Genomic DNA, 15,814 nt, shown 5'->3' on the forward strand with positions numbered 1-15,814 from the left:
AAAAGCCGTCCTTGGCGACAACGGCGATGTGAAAACCTACAAATTTCAGACCGGGTAAGTAATTTTTGTTCTACATGTTACATGACGCCCTGGAGGAAAAATTTTTCTCAGAAAGATTGACTTGTAAATTCCTTGGAATGTGTGCTGAAGTCAAGTTTTGCGAAAACTTCTGTAAAATTTGCGAATAGTCATTACCAAAAGTTATACACGGTTAGAAAAAAAATTTGCCAGCAGGTACACGAATATTTTTGGGGTGATTTAACCATATTTTAATGTATGACTCACTGAAAGAAAGAAGAAGTAAAAATTACAAATTAAATGTTGATATAACAATTCAAATGTTGAAATGACAAAAATTTGTGTCATATTCACTACCAGAAATATAACAAATACCATAAATGTAAAGTGGATCTGCTGGGTCATTATGTTTAGTTAAATTTTTTCAACAGTGTATCCATTCGAGTTTCTACATGAACTGAAATATTTACAGGCAAATTCTCAAATTTATTATTTCAGTTTCGTATTTACTACGTGGTACACATATGGCGATTCATATTCCTAAGTTGTTCGAAATCGTCTGAAATACTTTCTCATACATTGAAAAAAAAAAAATTATTAGAAAATAACTGTTCGTATGAACTCACAATAGAGACAAATGCGGAGTTCGGCGTATTTCATGAATATATCTGAGATACTCTCTTTCCGCGAAATCTTGAAAATCAGATCATCGTCTCATGCACGCTTCTTCCAGAAATCCTGCGCTACATGGAATGCCAGCAGATGATGTGTGGTCAACATCCGGCCGATATCGTTTGATTTCACGCCTCTTGCAAGGCGGTCTGTCCGGTTCCGGAGACGTCTACCACCCCGCAAATGCGATCTTTAAGGTTTTCTAATTCAAGTGATGTTCTTTGAACTTGGTAGGAATAAATAGTAGGATCGCGTCATTATACGACGTTGATCATTTTTCACAAATATTACACTGCAGCTATAACATTACAGCATCAAAGTTCAATGACTCCCAGGAACAATATTTGACATCTTTTGGGCTTGCGCCAAAACGTATAACACATGTATTTCATGTATGTACGTGCTCGCACAAAGACGAGGTATACATTCCAAGACGGGAGCGCTGCAGGTCATCTCATATTTATAGTCTCAACTATTTTAAAACCTTTCTTTCTCTTCGCCCATATTTTTATATTTTGTAAAGCTAAAACACATTAACGTTGAGGCCGCGCGTCGATACTTTTTTCTGAAGGTTTTTATATAGGTTCGACATAATGATTATGCTTTTCCTGAGAACGCTTTTAGATTTTTCACCCATTACTCGGAAGTAAACTATCTCTGACATGAACAAAATGTATAGCGTATTTACATAGGTGTACAATAATATTTATTAATGCCTTTCTCTTCCGGCTAACTTGTTTTAGGTGCAAAACAATATACAAGTTTTCCGCTATTGTTCTGCGTGCAATCAGTCTTTTGCTAACGATTGCTAAACCCAGCCGTTAACTAAAGATTGTTAAAGCCAACCAGCTAAGTGGGGATTTTTGGTACGGAAATTTCCTACTGTTACCGACACGATTAACATTGGATTTTCATAAGCGAGTCGATAAACGTAGAGCGTTGCCGTCAACCCTGAGCCCTTCGCTTGTTTCAAAAGAATATCCACGACTGGATGTCTTTAGCAATTCTTAGTCAATGACGCAGCCCACCACGAGTATTTTTTCGAAGCAAGTTGAACGTCAGTAGCGCGAAAGTAACAGCAGTGCCCTACATTTACCGACTCGCTTATGAAATTACAATATTGAGAGAAATGCTTAAAATGCTTAAAGTAGAGAAGAAAATGTAAGATGTAACTTATTTCAGTAATTATTACGGCACACGTATCACTGATAATGCAGTTCCACATGCATTATAAAATAAAGTGACAATGACCAGAAGTGTCCTCAAAGCACTGCAGATTTTTTATAAGAACGCTCGCGAATCACAGAAGTTTGATTTTTACTACCGTGAGTGCAATAATTCGTGTTCTGTTTCTGTTTCATCTTCGTGTTAGAAGCAGTACGCGGAGGGAAAGAAATTCTTGAACCAACAAAATGGAGTTTGTTGTAGTCTATTTACTTTAATCTACTGTCCCTTATTTGTTGCAAATGCGATGACTTCGATTCCACAATTGCGATTTAGTTGGTTTGCCAAAATGATTTAGTCAAGTGAATTCCTTGATTCAACAAAAGCCTTTCTTGTCGCGATCGAGTGAAGTATTGATTAGAGTGAACCTTTTAATGTGTTACCGAAATTGAGTCAACTACATATCGCTTTATTTGAAGTTTATATATTGATCCTCCAAGTCGTTGTCCGTTGACAGAAACAGTTGGGTACTTCAAATAAATAAACACTTGACTCTAGCCAACAAATCATTTACATCGATCGAGTGCCATAATTTGTTAATCTAACCGGAGATTGTTTGGCGTAATTGTTTGAATCAATTGCACTAATTTGTTGAAAAGGTAGAAAAAAAAACACCACATGCTTTAAAACAAGTAGAAAATATATTCATCGTAAACATCAGTATGCTAGTACTATAAACGGCCACTAGGCGGTGAACTTTCTCGCTACGGAAGAAGCTTCAGAGATAGTTATAAAACCGGGTAGTCAGATAGAAACTAAGATACGGATAACATAATATTTAGATGTTTATAGGCGTATTATGACCGGAGAAAGCATGATATTAAGTTACGTATCGTCGAAGATGACGATTGATATATGTTCAACTTATTTGTCTACATGCATAACAAGTCTTGAGGTTTTTTACGCATTAAATATCGGGTAATTTTCGCAAAATTTTAATTCAGCATAATGATAAATGATATCATTCGGATAATACATTTTGTGCGCTTGAACAGCTGTAATGTTTAGTTAAGGCAAAAATTTTTTTGTAATAACAAATGTTGTTGCCTGCTTCAACCATTGAACTCTCGACTCAACAAAACATTAATATCAACAAGCTCAATTTGTTCTGAAATAGCAATTACATATTTTTAAAACAAAACGATTGAGGTGCGTTCAATAAAATTTTTATCATTCCAATCACACATTTTCTTAATACAAAATTAACATTGTCGCAAGAAACTCACGCTGTTGTGTTATCTTGAACAAAGTAATAGCATGATCATTCAAAAGCCTTGATTCAATTCTAGATAAAGTTTTCACAAGTATTTCCCCTGACAAAAGTATTTTGTTGAATTAAGTAAGTATTACGTTCGCTGCATTTGACTGTAGCATTCAAATGAGTCAAACGAATATCATTTGACTCGAATGATCCTTTCCCTCCGTGTATGTTCTTTAACGATATCAAAATATTTAGTCGAAACAATTTTCACGCACTCAACCGCAGGTCCATACATCGTTGTTCAAGCGAATCGTTCGCATTGGTGCAGCTAAATATTATTCAGAACTATCAAATTTTTTATCACATCAACCGCCCAGTTCAAACAACTCGTTTGGTCGATTCAACTTGACAGAAATCATTACGTTGACTACGGTGTATTTATTTTCACAATATGATGATTGAAACGACAATTTTTTAATGAATCGATTTGGTTGATTTTTTCGATTTTTTTGTTTCCGTGTATGAAAAGGAGACGTATATATTTTTCATAATTATAACGACTATTTTTATTTAATCGCATAACTCGTTTGTATAACGCTGTCGTTGCGTGTGAAATTATATGGTAAATTATATATTACATGTTAATGCAACTATGCATTATTTTCATGACAATCACACCAAATGCTACATTTCATTAAATACATTCTTGAAGTTGATACATGCATTCAATTATTAGATGTTATATAGTGAGTGAAACTATATTTCAACTATATATCTTATAGTTGTTTTGACTATATCATCTTTTTCAGTGTATGTATAACATTTGACTAATTGCGCGAATACGCATCTTGCAGAATGAAAACAATTAGGAGTTGAGGAATGCGTGATCGAGGAAAATCCTGCAGCTGATTCCTCTTTGAAATAAATGCCAAAATGAGAATACTGCGAGAGCATAATTTATAAAAGTTGAAAATAGTTTTTAAATGTTTACTTCAGCTTTCAGAAACTCGAGCATGCTGTTGTGTTGTTTAAAGCTATAGAAGCATCAAGTAATTCGGTTGCCTAGGCAGATTTTACCGAGTAAACGTTGAACTGAAAATAGACTTATGGATTCACGTTTGAAACAGAAAAGAAAATAATTACATCGAGTTTATAGATAGAGAAGATTCTGGAATGGACTCTAGCTAAATTTGGTTGAACAAACATTGTTTCGTCTCCAGCCAGCTTGAGAAGATTCCAAGTAACTAAAATGAAAATATTTCTACTAAATTTGTATTAAAGCTATGTGTGGAACTGATACCCCTCACGAATCCTCGTATTATGAACTCCAGATTTATGCTGGGCCATTTAATATGCAGCCAACATGGAGATCATTCTCAAAGTGGATAACTTACGGAAACTACGATTTGGTTGACTGAAAAGCAAGATATTTGAGTAATGTTACATTCTGACAAATGTTCGGCGTATTAAAGACCTTGTTTATGACATTTTCACAGAACGTTTTTCTGAAATTGGTTTCATAAAATCATATCCGTAAAAACCTATATTTAATACTTCTTATCGTTCACATTTGTAAAAAACATATTGCATGTATCGGTTTTTTAAAATAGTTCATCTTTCCAAATCTACATAATATTCTTATCGGAACGGGAAAAAACGTACAAAAATTGTAAGTGAATAATTTTCATTCACGATGTATTTATATCAATCTGACATCGATTCTGAAAATACAGCAATCACCAAACGGTGGTCAATAAAATACCTTACAAGGAAACGTTTTCAGGTGTCCCCCTCCGATTTCGATGAAACTCTGGCATGTTATAGAGGGTCAAAATCGATGACATACGTATTTTTTTTTATCAGCCCAAACTCATTTTAAAGGGGTGAAACACCCCTCCAAAGTTGACCACCTCCCAAGATGATTTTTCTGTTTTGCGTACAAGGAGGGGATTTTGATAACTAATAATGATAGTAATAAATACCTTGTCAAAAGTGATGAAAAACACACTTCGAATAATCTCAAGAACTCTTTATTTTAGGGGTTAACTTGTATATACAAAGTTCATTTTTTACATTAGAAACAAGATGTTCATCAGAGCTCAATGAATCCAACAGCACTGTGAAGAGCATGCAAGAATACAGAATACGTGCTTTCGATTTTTTCCCAAAAACTGAATTCTTATCGACTTTTTTCCCAATATTGCGGATTATGTCTAGTATTTAGCCGTGAATCATTGAATAACATTGTTTGAGGCTCGCATTCATTCTGGCATCGCTCTCTTATCATTTTACTGTTTTATCATTTTTTTTCAAGAAACGTAAATATTTTTCATTTCAAGCAGACTATCAACTACTCGAAAATTCGACGTGTGTCATATGTAAACAAGTCATATCTTTACTTGAATTAATTCTATGGCACAGATATTTTTTTTAACGATTACGCGTATCTTTCGGATATTTTCAATATGAAAAGTCGTGAGACCGTTCAGTGCTTGTTAATACGTTAATAACAGAACTTCGAGCAGTTATTGAATTTCTTCTCACGTTTACAATGAAAGTGAATCCAATAAACGTTATTAAACTTCCGTGGGCAGCATTTGAAGTAACGAATATACCCGAGTCCCCGTTAACAAATGACGAACGTGAAATAGTATCGAACTTCGAAAACATTTTATTACAAAGCCTGACAGAATATAATAGTGTGGAAACGATTGAGGAAAATTCTCTTGACTTTGAAGAGCCCTACAAAAATCTTGAAACGTTCGCAGTGGAAGATGCAGATTTTCAGGTGCCTTCCGAAGAACCTGAAGATAGCTATTCCGAAGATGACGAACCTTTAAGTTTCGATTATAAAAGAAGAACTGTTGAATATTGGAGAAGTGCAAAGACGAAAAAAAATCGCTCAATTGATACGGTTCGTCATAGATATAAAAAAGTCAAATCAGTACGACAATTGCGTCGTTGGGCACACCAAATCAACCAGGGAGGGACATACGTGGAAAAATTGGCTCGCATATCAGAGTATACATTGCAGAATATGAAAAATGCCATTGACGCAGGCTTGATTGTTCATGATACGGATCTGCGAAGATGGGCTTTACAGGCCCAAGGAGTTATCAGTCATAAGGATTTTCGATTTAAAGCATCGCCAACGTGGTTACTTCACTTTAAGAAGATCCATCGCATTACTAGCAGAAAAATCAATAAATTCGTCACGCGAAAATCAGTGGAAAATAGTGAATATTTACACAAGAGTGCTAAAGAATTTTTGAAAAGAGTTGAACCTTATATTTGCGAATATGGATATGGACAAAATATATATAATTCTGATCAGAGTGGTTTCCAAATAAAGATTCATTCTGGACGAACGTTAACGGAAGAAGGAACTAAACAAGTGTCGTGCATAGTACAATCAGTAACTTCAACAACGCACAGTTATGAATAGAAAGTGTTCTTCCTCTTAAGCAACAGCTGTAAGAATGTATGTAAGGAATGTTTACAATTTGGAATCTTACGCTTCTGATTGGAAGCCCGTAAGACAGTTTCCGTTTTTCGAATTTACCAGTTTATCAAATTTATATCTTCAACAATGAATTTTCTCGTAATTAATGATAATGCATATCCGCATTTCAATTATTAGACGGTCTTTGACTGTCTTACGGGCTTCCCATCAGAAGCGTAAGACTCCAAATTGTAAACATTCCTTACATACATTCTTACAGCTGTTGCTTAAAAGGAAGAACACTTTTTATTCACACATACAAAAGCACAAGAAAAAAAATTTGAACTAATTGGTGATGAGAGGAATTAACGACATCAGAGTCAGGGCGGCTAGGTGGTCTAGTGGAGTAAGGCTCCGGTCAAGCATCGCTAGATACCAGGTTCGATTCCTGGCTCCGCCGTTAATTTTTCGAATTTACCAGTTTATCAAATTTATATCTTCAACAACGCACAGTTATACTATACAGCCTACAATTTCAGCGGACGGAAAATTATTATCTCCTTTATTTATTGTTTTAAAAGAACCATCCGGAACGTTCGGACCTATAGTTGAACAACATTTATTCAGACCGCCAAATGTTTTCATCACAGCTTCCAAATCAGGAAAACTTACTTCAGGTATAATAATTCTTGTTTCGCGCTGCATATATTCAAACGGCATTAATCACAATGATTCATTACAGAGCATTTCAAGATGTGGTTAGAAGAAGTGTTTATCCCAAAAGTGGGACCGAAGAGTCTACTTCTAATTGATTCTTGGAGTGGGCATTGTTCTAGAGTTGTGCAAGAGACAACACCCCCAGACAAAAAGTTGACGACTTTATTGATACCGAAAGGAACCACTGGAAAAATTCAACCTCTCGATTTTCTCGGCTTCCGTATATGGAAAAATTATATTCGTCATTTTTCAGACACCGTAGTTCTTCTTGATTATGATTTAAATTTACATTTAAGGAATAATATAATAAAATTACAGTGTTCAGTTCACAACCAACTGTCATCTCCGCGATATCATAATTTTTTTCGTTATGCGTGGCATAAAAGCGGGTTCATTGCAAAGAAACCTGATGAATTTGATAAACCCGTTGATTTTGCATTTGGACAGTCATCTCATCCGAATTGTGAAATCGGAGGTTGCACGAATGTCACAGTAATCAGATGTTCTTGGTGTAAAAAATCACTTTGCCTACAGCATTTTTTTGATGAATATCATTATTGTACCGACTATCATCCATAAAGCGATTTATAGATAAACTTGGAACTTGTTTTTGTTTAAAGGGTGTGGCCACGGTAGAGGAAGTAGAATCATGTGCATATTCAACAATTTTGTATTGTATAAAAACGTAATTTATTTACAAAACCATTTACAGGTGTATTTAGTGTATGAATCAAAGTAACAAAAAAAAATTTCTTTATTCATTTTTTCAATGCAAAATGGCTAATAATCACTACTTGTTTTTTGTTTATCTTTTTCCCAGCCCTTACTCCTCAAATATCTGTGCCATAGAATTAATTCAAGTAGAGATATGACTTGTTTACATATGACACACATCGAATTTTCGAGTAGTTGATAGTCTGCTTGAAATAAAAAATATTTACGTTACTTGAAAAAAATGATAAAACAGTAAAATGATAAGAGAGCGATGCCAGAATGAATGCGAGCTTCAAACTATGTTATTCAATTATTCATGGCTAAATACTAGACAAAATCCGCAATATTGGGAAAAAAGTCGATAAGAATTCAGTTTTTGGGATAAAATCGAAAGCACGTATTCTGTATTCTTGCATGCTCTTCACAGTGCTGTTGGATTCATCGAGCTCTGATGAACATCTTGTTTCTAATGTAAAAAATGAACTTTGTATATACAAGTTAACCCCTAAAATAAAGAGTTCTTGAGATTATTCGAAGTGTGTTTTTCATCACTTTTGACAAGGTATTTATTACTATCATTATTAGTTATCAAAATCCTCTCCTTGTACGCAAAACAGAAAAATCATCTTGGGAGGTGGTCGACTTTGGAGGGGTGTTTCACCTCTTTAAAATGAGTTTGGGCCGATAAAAAAAAAATACGTATGTCATCGATTTTGACCCTCTATAACATACCAGAGTTTCATCGAAATCGGAGGGGGACATCTGAAAACGTTTCCTTGTTAGAATTGCGTAAACATTTGTTACTAATCAATCATTTTTAATCGCAATCATATTCTTTGCAACAAAAATATCCCATCGGTCTTTTTATGCTCAATGATACGGTGATTCATCATTTCACAACATAATCCAATCACGGTGATCCAATCCGTCAAACTTTTCAACGTATTGTCTAAGGGGAGTTACATAATTCAAGTCGATAAGTGAGTTCGTATTGCTCTCCCAGGGTCTCACCGGGAGTCTCTAAAACACTATCGAAATAAATCTATCGCAGTTCTTGACTGCGTTTATTTTAGTCTCACAAGAACGATTTCTTCTAAAAGCGTTCTTAACCCTTTAATTCACGCTGGAACTTAATACACACCAATGAATTATTTGTTTGCCTGCCATATCGGAACTGCCATTTTGAATTTTCGAATTTCGAGTTCAGAATCGTAATCAACGATCGTCAAAGCCCATGAATGCAAAATTTCGAGTCAATTGCATGTAAGGAAAAATGTGTATGTGAAAAGGTTAAGTGTGGTAATAATCAACGAGAAATCAGTCATTGAATTTGACGAAATCACTACACTTTGAAACGTTTGTGTATTGGATAGGATTTTGTGATTATAATCGTTTAACCGCAAAGCCCTAATAATAACACATAGATCAGCTATCTTTTTTTTCTTTTTTTTGCATTTCTCTGAACCATTTTTTCGAATTTCTCTGCAATAGTGCACGCACACTTAGCGTGCGCTAATTGTGCAATTATTTTTTTTTTTAGCACGAACCGAAATATTTCTATGGCTCCACTTACGTGAAGATAATTTCCAGTTGTTTTATTAACCTCACAGCAAAGATAAAATCAGGGAAAAGCGAAAGCAATTGAAATATGTAGGTATTCTGGTTTAAAAGTATCGAGACTGAATATTTTTACAATAATGTTCGTTGGCTTAGTAACCGTACATACATGAACAAATGAATAAACAACTGATGATTACCTAAGTGGTAATAATACTTTGTGTATGCGAAATCAAGAGTCATTTTCTCCAATTTATTTAAGAAAAATGAATTATTATTTATTAATTCTATTTTTCATACATGTTAATATCAGTCTTGAAGTACAAGAAAATTTGTTGTTTTATTTTTTTGAAATGAAATGGCGGTGGAGTGGTTTACGAATGGAAACTTGAATGACCTCCACGGGCGACTACCTGCAGGTCACAATTTTTCAATCTAGTACAAAAAAGAAAAGATCATAAATGAAGATGCCAAAATCTAGCGAAGTACGTGCACACCGATAATTGAAAAAAATGATTAAAACTAAAGGTGATTTTCTGTCAGCATTGAAAAAAGAATAATTGTAAACATTGACGCTCACCTTTTCTTTTTCATGTACTTGGCGCTGGATACTTTCGTGTATCTTGATCCTCAGTTGAGTGACGACTTATTGTGAGTGAATCAAGAAATGATCGCAAACCTTTACGGTCATAAAAAAAGATTCGGTGGGTAAAACGGTTTTGAAGAATGCTGCATTGTTCATGTTTTCACGAACTTCGCTTCTGATGTAAAGAGGTTTCGCGGCTTGGTCCGGATTTCAGTTTCATATTCTCTAATTAAAACTCGTGACGTGTTCGTATTTTATGACATATGCGTTGCGAGTTTGAAATCAGTTCCGATGAAGTAACGCTAAACGTCATGATACAAACATTCTTTACCAGCAGAGTTTTCATAGTCAGCGTTTTCAAGACCTATAATACTATTTTGCATGTTCACGTTAAACTTGGAGATGTAGTTTAGTAAATCTATTTTTGAAAAGTGAAGCCTGCCAGAAGTGGTGATTATGATATCACGTCTCGATTCGACCCCATGTTATGTAGTCGTGCAAAAAATAAGTAACAGTTATTTATATTATTATTATTATTATTATTATTATTATATTTATTGTTAATCGCCGGCATTTTAACGCTGCATGCATGAGCCTATTTTAATGATATTTCCGAGAAGTATCATGTTGCCTTTATACAGGCGTAAGTAAAGACACGAGTCATGGGAGGAAAGTTCCTGGAGTACCGGTGAGTCAAGCGTCGAATTTATACCCTCGCTAATCGTAAGTTCAAAACTGTCTGATTGTAGAAGCTCCCTCAGAGTTTATAATACGTCCGTCAATATGACTTTGAGCAGAGAACCGGCAACTGCGCAAATTTTAATCAAGTCCCGAAACCAATGTGAGTGCAGGTTTCTATTAATTTCCACCTCATCATTTGATTTAGTTAATTCTTATTGTGGCAAGTGATTTCTATAGATTTCGAATGTTCGTGCTCCGGATTCCGAATAATTTATTAGCGTTTTATATGCGATTCCCAGTGATTTGTCGATTAGGTAGAAGCTGCTCAGGGAATGAGTGAAATTCGCTAATAATCATCTAGAATGCCGGGAAATCAATAGAAATCATTTGATAAACTGGACATCAACAAAAGCACATGACAATTTGAACATGATTTTAAACAATTTGCTGTTTGTTGATAACTATTGACTAATTAAAATTTACGTGATTTCCAATGCAAATTTAGCGTCCTTCTTTCAGCGCAATCACATTTGATTTCAAATGATTTTAGCTGACTCGATTGATTCCTCACGATTTCGAATAACTATCCAAGTCATTTGAGTTCCCTCGATTTGCGCTCTGAAAAGTGAAATACTGAAGACGAATGAATAATTTTTTTTTTTATGAATCTTCTAAAAATTTATCCGCAAATGTAAACAGACTTAATTCACTTTGAAGAAACTTTTCATTTGATTCCAATAGAGAATTAAATTTTGCCAACGTAACACAGATTTGTGAGGGCGAAAATACTCCACTAATTTAATTTCTTCTAGCAATTCGTTTGTCCCGTTATGCAATTTGATTTCCAACAGTCAAAGGAGCCCGCAGAATCCTTATGCAAATTGGTTCCCGGTCAAATTGGCTGGATTTTCAGTATGTGTAGTACATATCCTCCGGATTAAAATTTCTCATGAACACAAGTCCCAAAAGTCAGTAGTTTCCGAGATACAGGCTTCGGAAGAAGGATGTCCAGATTTTTTTCATATGTATGTATAGATTTCGTGATTTTCATGAATAATAAAGTTATCAAACAAATCTTTCAAAAAACTACACGGTTGATTCTCAAAGCTAGACAGGAAGCTCCGACTCATTCCATCCATAGAAGAAGGTGCAACGTCAGATTTCTCCTGAAGAACGAGACCCTCCGACTCTTGCAATAATCGACTTGTCCTGTTTTTCACGCGTCCGCGGAGTCTCTGCGAATCGACTGTACAGTTTTTGAGTGACATATTTGATTTCAGTCCCCCTTGAAGCTTTGCAATTCGTAAAAATCGCGCAATCCATAGATATAAAAAAATCCATCCAACCCCCTTCCGATGCCTATATCTCGAAAACTACTGATTTCTGGGACTTGTGTACACGAGAACTTTCAATCGCGACGATCTGCGCCGTAACATACTAAAACGCCAGTCGATTCGACCTGGAGGCAAATTTCATAAGAATTCTGCGTAGTCCTTTGTTTCGGTGAGAGCAAAAGTATTCCACTAGTTTAGTTTCTTCTAGCAATTCATTTGTCTCCGTGTGCCATTCGATTTCCAACCGTTAAATTTATGACCCCCTCGTACGAATGTTTCCGCGAATTTTAACCACGAGCAATGCGAACGCAGCCTTAGGATACACGCCGGCGTGCGTCAATACAGACAACACACGCACACATCTTCCTCATCTATTGAAGCAAAGGCCGACAGAGGCGGCATGGATCCGACCGGCAGGCGCAGTGAGCGTTGAGCTGGCGTGAAGCGAGAACAGAGGAAAGGCGATTCTCGCGTTTTCCTCGGCATTTGTCGAGTCTTCTCGTGTCCGTTTGAGTGAGTATCTTGCGTACTTGTGTTCCGCAATTGTACGTGGAAATTATCAACCGCGGTCAAATCGCACTGTGATTAAACAAAGTGAAAGCCGAGCTGACAAGACAGCTCTGGTGGAAAGCGAAAAGTGAACAACAGCTGAACGACATTATGACAGTAAATTGATGATTGAGCGCATACGGCTTAGCAAATGGCGATACGTAGCCGCCGTTTGTGGAAGTCAATTAAAAATCATTGTGCGATACATTATATGCATACAAACCGTACATCGTGTTATCACGTTACGTTTATCCATAGTTTATCATGTTGTTGTCAATTGATGCGACGAAACGCTTTCATCGATGCTTTCAACTTTGCCGATTATTTTCTCTGATCCAGGTCGTCGGAACTACAGTTAACAAGTTCCAGTATTCCCGGCCAATTAGTTTGTGTTTTTCCACTCGTTCGAAACCGGTTGTAAAAAAAAACACAATTCACAAGAGGTGGACGTCTAAAATTTAAATAAAAACAAAAGGGACGAGCGCTTCGTCGTGGTTGCAATTAATTTTCACTGCGTATATTTGTAATATATTTGTAATATAAAAATCTTTCTTATTACCCATCGGATTAAACTTTATCCACGCAACTGTAATCGATTGCAGCGACAAGTTTGCGTTGTTCCATCGACACGTTAGAAAATTTTAAAGTATGCCGCATACCTACTCATACGCAAAGTGCAATGTAATATCAGTCTTTCGAGTTATTAACATTCGGCACGTTGATGTGTATACGTATACATATGCCGAGCTATTATATTATGTATGACGTATCGTGCGCGCGTGATCCGCCGTTATTCGTCGGCAGCAAAAACATGAACCGAGTTCGTTATAACAATTTTTGCAGTAATGTAAAGTTTAGAAAAGTAAATTGACGTTAATTTACCGCCACAAGTGCTGTCATCTTCAACAGTTTTCACAGCTCATCACGCCGATTAATACCGATTATTTTTTCATTTGTAAATTTGATGTGAGAAGTTTCACCAAAATCTGGAAAAACTCAAAATATGTTCATTTTGCTGTCATGCTCACGATTCGTTCCTTGTGCACGTGATATATCGATGACTTTCAAGTTGAGTGCAAGAAAGAACTGACAGCGTTTTTACCGCAATTTTCGTATAACGGCAGGGAAAATTTGATTTTTCTTTCCCATGAAAATTTCATAATTTTTCTCCATGAGAGTTCTATATTTTTATACGAATATCCATTGCATTTTTATCGAAAAGTTCAGCAACTCTCCCAGCGGGTTAGATTAATTTCTGTAATGGAATCGATACGGGTTCTGAATCAGTCGCCCCATGGATACAAATAATTCAATATTTTTATTCGACACCATACACGTGTTGTATATGTATGGATAGTTATAAAAATCGTTCCGCATATCACTCGATTTAATAGTACAGCGGGATGCCGAAGCAAAGGAAGGTGACTCAAACTAATTCCCGCTTCACCGTTCTCTGTATAACAGACTCATGTCTCACCAATCGTGACCTTGAAATTTCCATCGCCTGACATTAACTTCATTGTGTTGAAAACTTGATTAGAACCATCAGATTCTACCAGTGTTGAAGCCTGAAAATTTTGTATAATGTAAATTTTACATTTATCTTAATATCCACGAGTTATACGAAAAATAGGCATATTATCTGGACTCAAGGTTCTGGGATCTGTGATCAAAAGGAATACAATCACTTTGTATTTTCACACAGGTTGAAGAACTTTGCAGTCACGACGGGAAGTCGTATATAAGTAGTTGGTGAATCATTTGTATTTTAAAAGTTGTATTATCCAATGATTCGATCAATTTTGGCTGAATTTTTTAATAGGAATATTGATATCAACGGTGGTTTCCGAGGGAAAAAAACAACATTTTCTGGGATTTTGCTTACTCGAAATGAAAATTCTACCAACTATAATGACATAATTTTTTGTTGAAACTATTTCCGCGATTAAAAATACTTTTAGAAAATTGTAATCGGGTATTAATGTCATTTGCCACTACTTTTTGCAATATTTATTTATTGTATTTTACAAAGGATAGGCAAGCTTATAGAGGATTTGTTATCCGTTTTTCAACAGATGTTAATGATAAAGGTCATTAGGCTGTATAGTTCCATTCTGACCTCATAATTCTACTTGTAACGTATGCCTAAATCTCCGACAATTTTTACACTTTGAGAAAAGGAAAAAGACTTGTAATGAAACGTAATTTTCATCTATTAAAATATCTTTTGTTTATTTATGAGCTAAATACATTATTTCTTGTTCGGTTTGCACGCGATGTGACAATGCTATCAGACTAAAATTTTGGGCGTGACATGCTTTTTTCCTAAAACACTGTACAGAATAAAAGGGTTCATTCATAACGCGATTTACGTAACGGACTCTCAATATTTTTTTTCAACTTCGGGAGGGGGGGGGGGGGGGGGTTGGAAGTCTAAATCTCGAATTTCGGGAAAATCCCGCCATTGCGTCGCCGCCATGTTGATTTAAAGTTCAATTTTTTCGTTCTTCTGAAATAACTTGTTAATTTACAACTTTAGAGCAAAAATGGCAGAATCCAAAGTTGTTGGAAATTTAATCGCTCCCCCTAATTATTTCCATTTGAATGACTATCACGACTGGACTAGTATGCGTGATGTGCGTGATAATTTCTGCGACAGTTTCTATATTCTGTATTCGGTCAAACTGCAGTGAATGGCATGAAGACGATGGTTTTTACTGTAGTACGTTACATAAAGCCGGGATCAATAAGAGAGAGCTCGCAAAGATTTGGCTCTTTGCTTACACTGTTAAAAATGATTGTGAATTTATTACAAACTTAATGTACAAGAGTTGTCAATTTACGAAATCAGGTTACAAGTTTACAAATTCGGTGTGGCGACGTAAATTAAATTGTGTAGTAAATTTATTGTACTTGTAAATCGAATAAACAATAAATGTATGGCGATGAATTCGCTCTTCCCTATTCGAATAAAACGTCCGATACAGTGTATAAAGTTCCATACAGAAATCTTTAACAGTATACATGAATAAATTATTTACCTATCAGAAGTTCTGATCGATCTACCTTGAATAAAGATTTGAGTCTTTACTATAATATAGAGTACCGATAGTAAATTT

At 35.5% G+C, this 15,814-nt stretch overlaps 1 protein-coding gene across 2 annotated transcripts; it reads left to right on the top strand.

Moving 5' to 3' along the window:
* Positions 1 to 5,583: 5,583 nt before the first annotated feature.
* On the top strand, positions 5,584 to 8,300 carry LOC138191227 (uncharacterized). Of its 2 annotated transcripts, none has more exons than XR_011177586.1 (3): positions 5,584 to 6,596; positions 7,139 to 7,234; positions 7,300 to 8,300. XR_011177586.1 is itself a non-coding variant. In XM_069137629.1 (3 exons), exons 1-2 carry the CDS (start codon positions 5,667 to 5,669, stop codon positions 7,133 to 7,135), a joined length of 903 nt encoding a protein of 300 aa, XP_068993730.1. In that variant the 5' UTR covers positions 5,584 to 5,666; the 3' UTR covers positions 7,136 to 7,234; positions 7,300 to 8,300. The 2 variants fall into 2 exon arrangements, 1 of the variants encoding a protein (XP_068993730.1); XM_069137629.1 differs by having other exon boundaries at positions 5,584 to 6,530; positions 7,097 to 7,234.
* The last annotated feature ends 7,514 nt before the right edge of the window (positions 8,301 to 15,814 follow it).

The sequence above is a fragment of the Neodiprion pinetum genome, chromosome 7 (genome assembly GCF_021155775.2).
Source record: "Neodiprion pinetum isolate iyNeoPine1 chromosome 7, iyNeoPine1.2, whole genome shotgun sequence".
In the NCBI taxonomy this organism is placed as follows: Eukaryota; Metazoa; Arthropoda; class Insecta; order Hymenoptera; family Diprionidae; genus Neodiprion; species Neodiprion pinetum.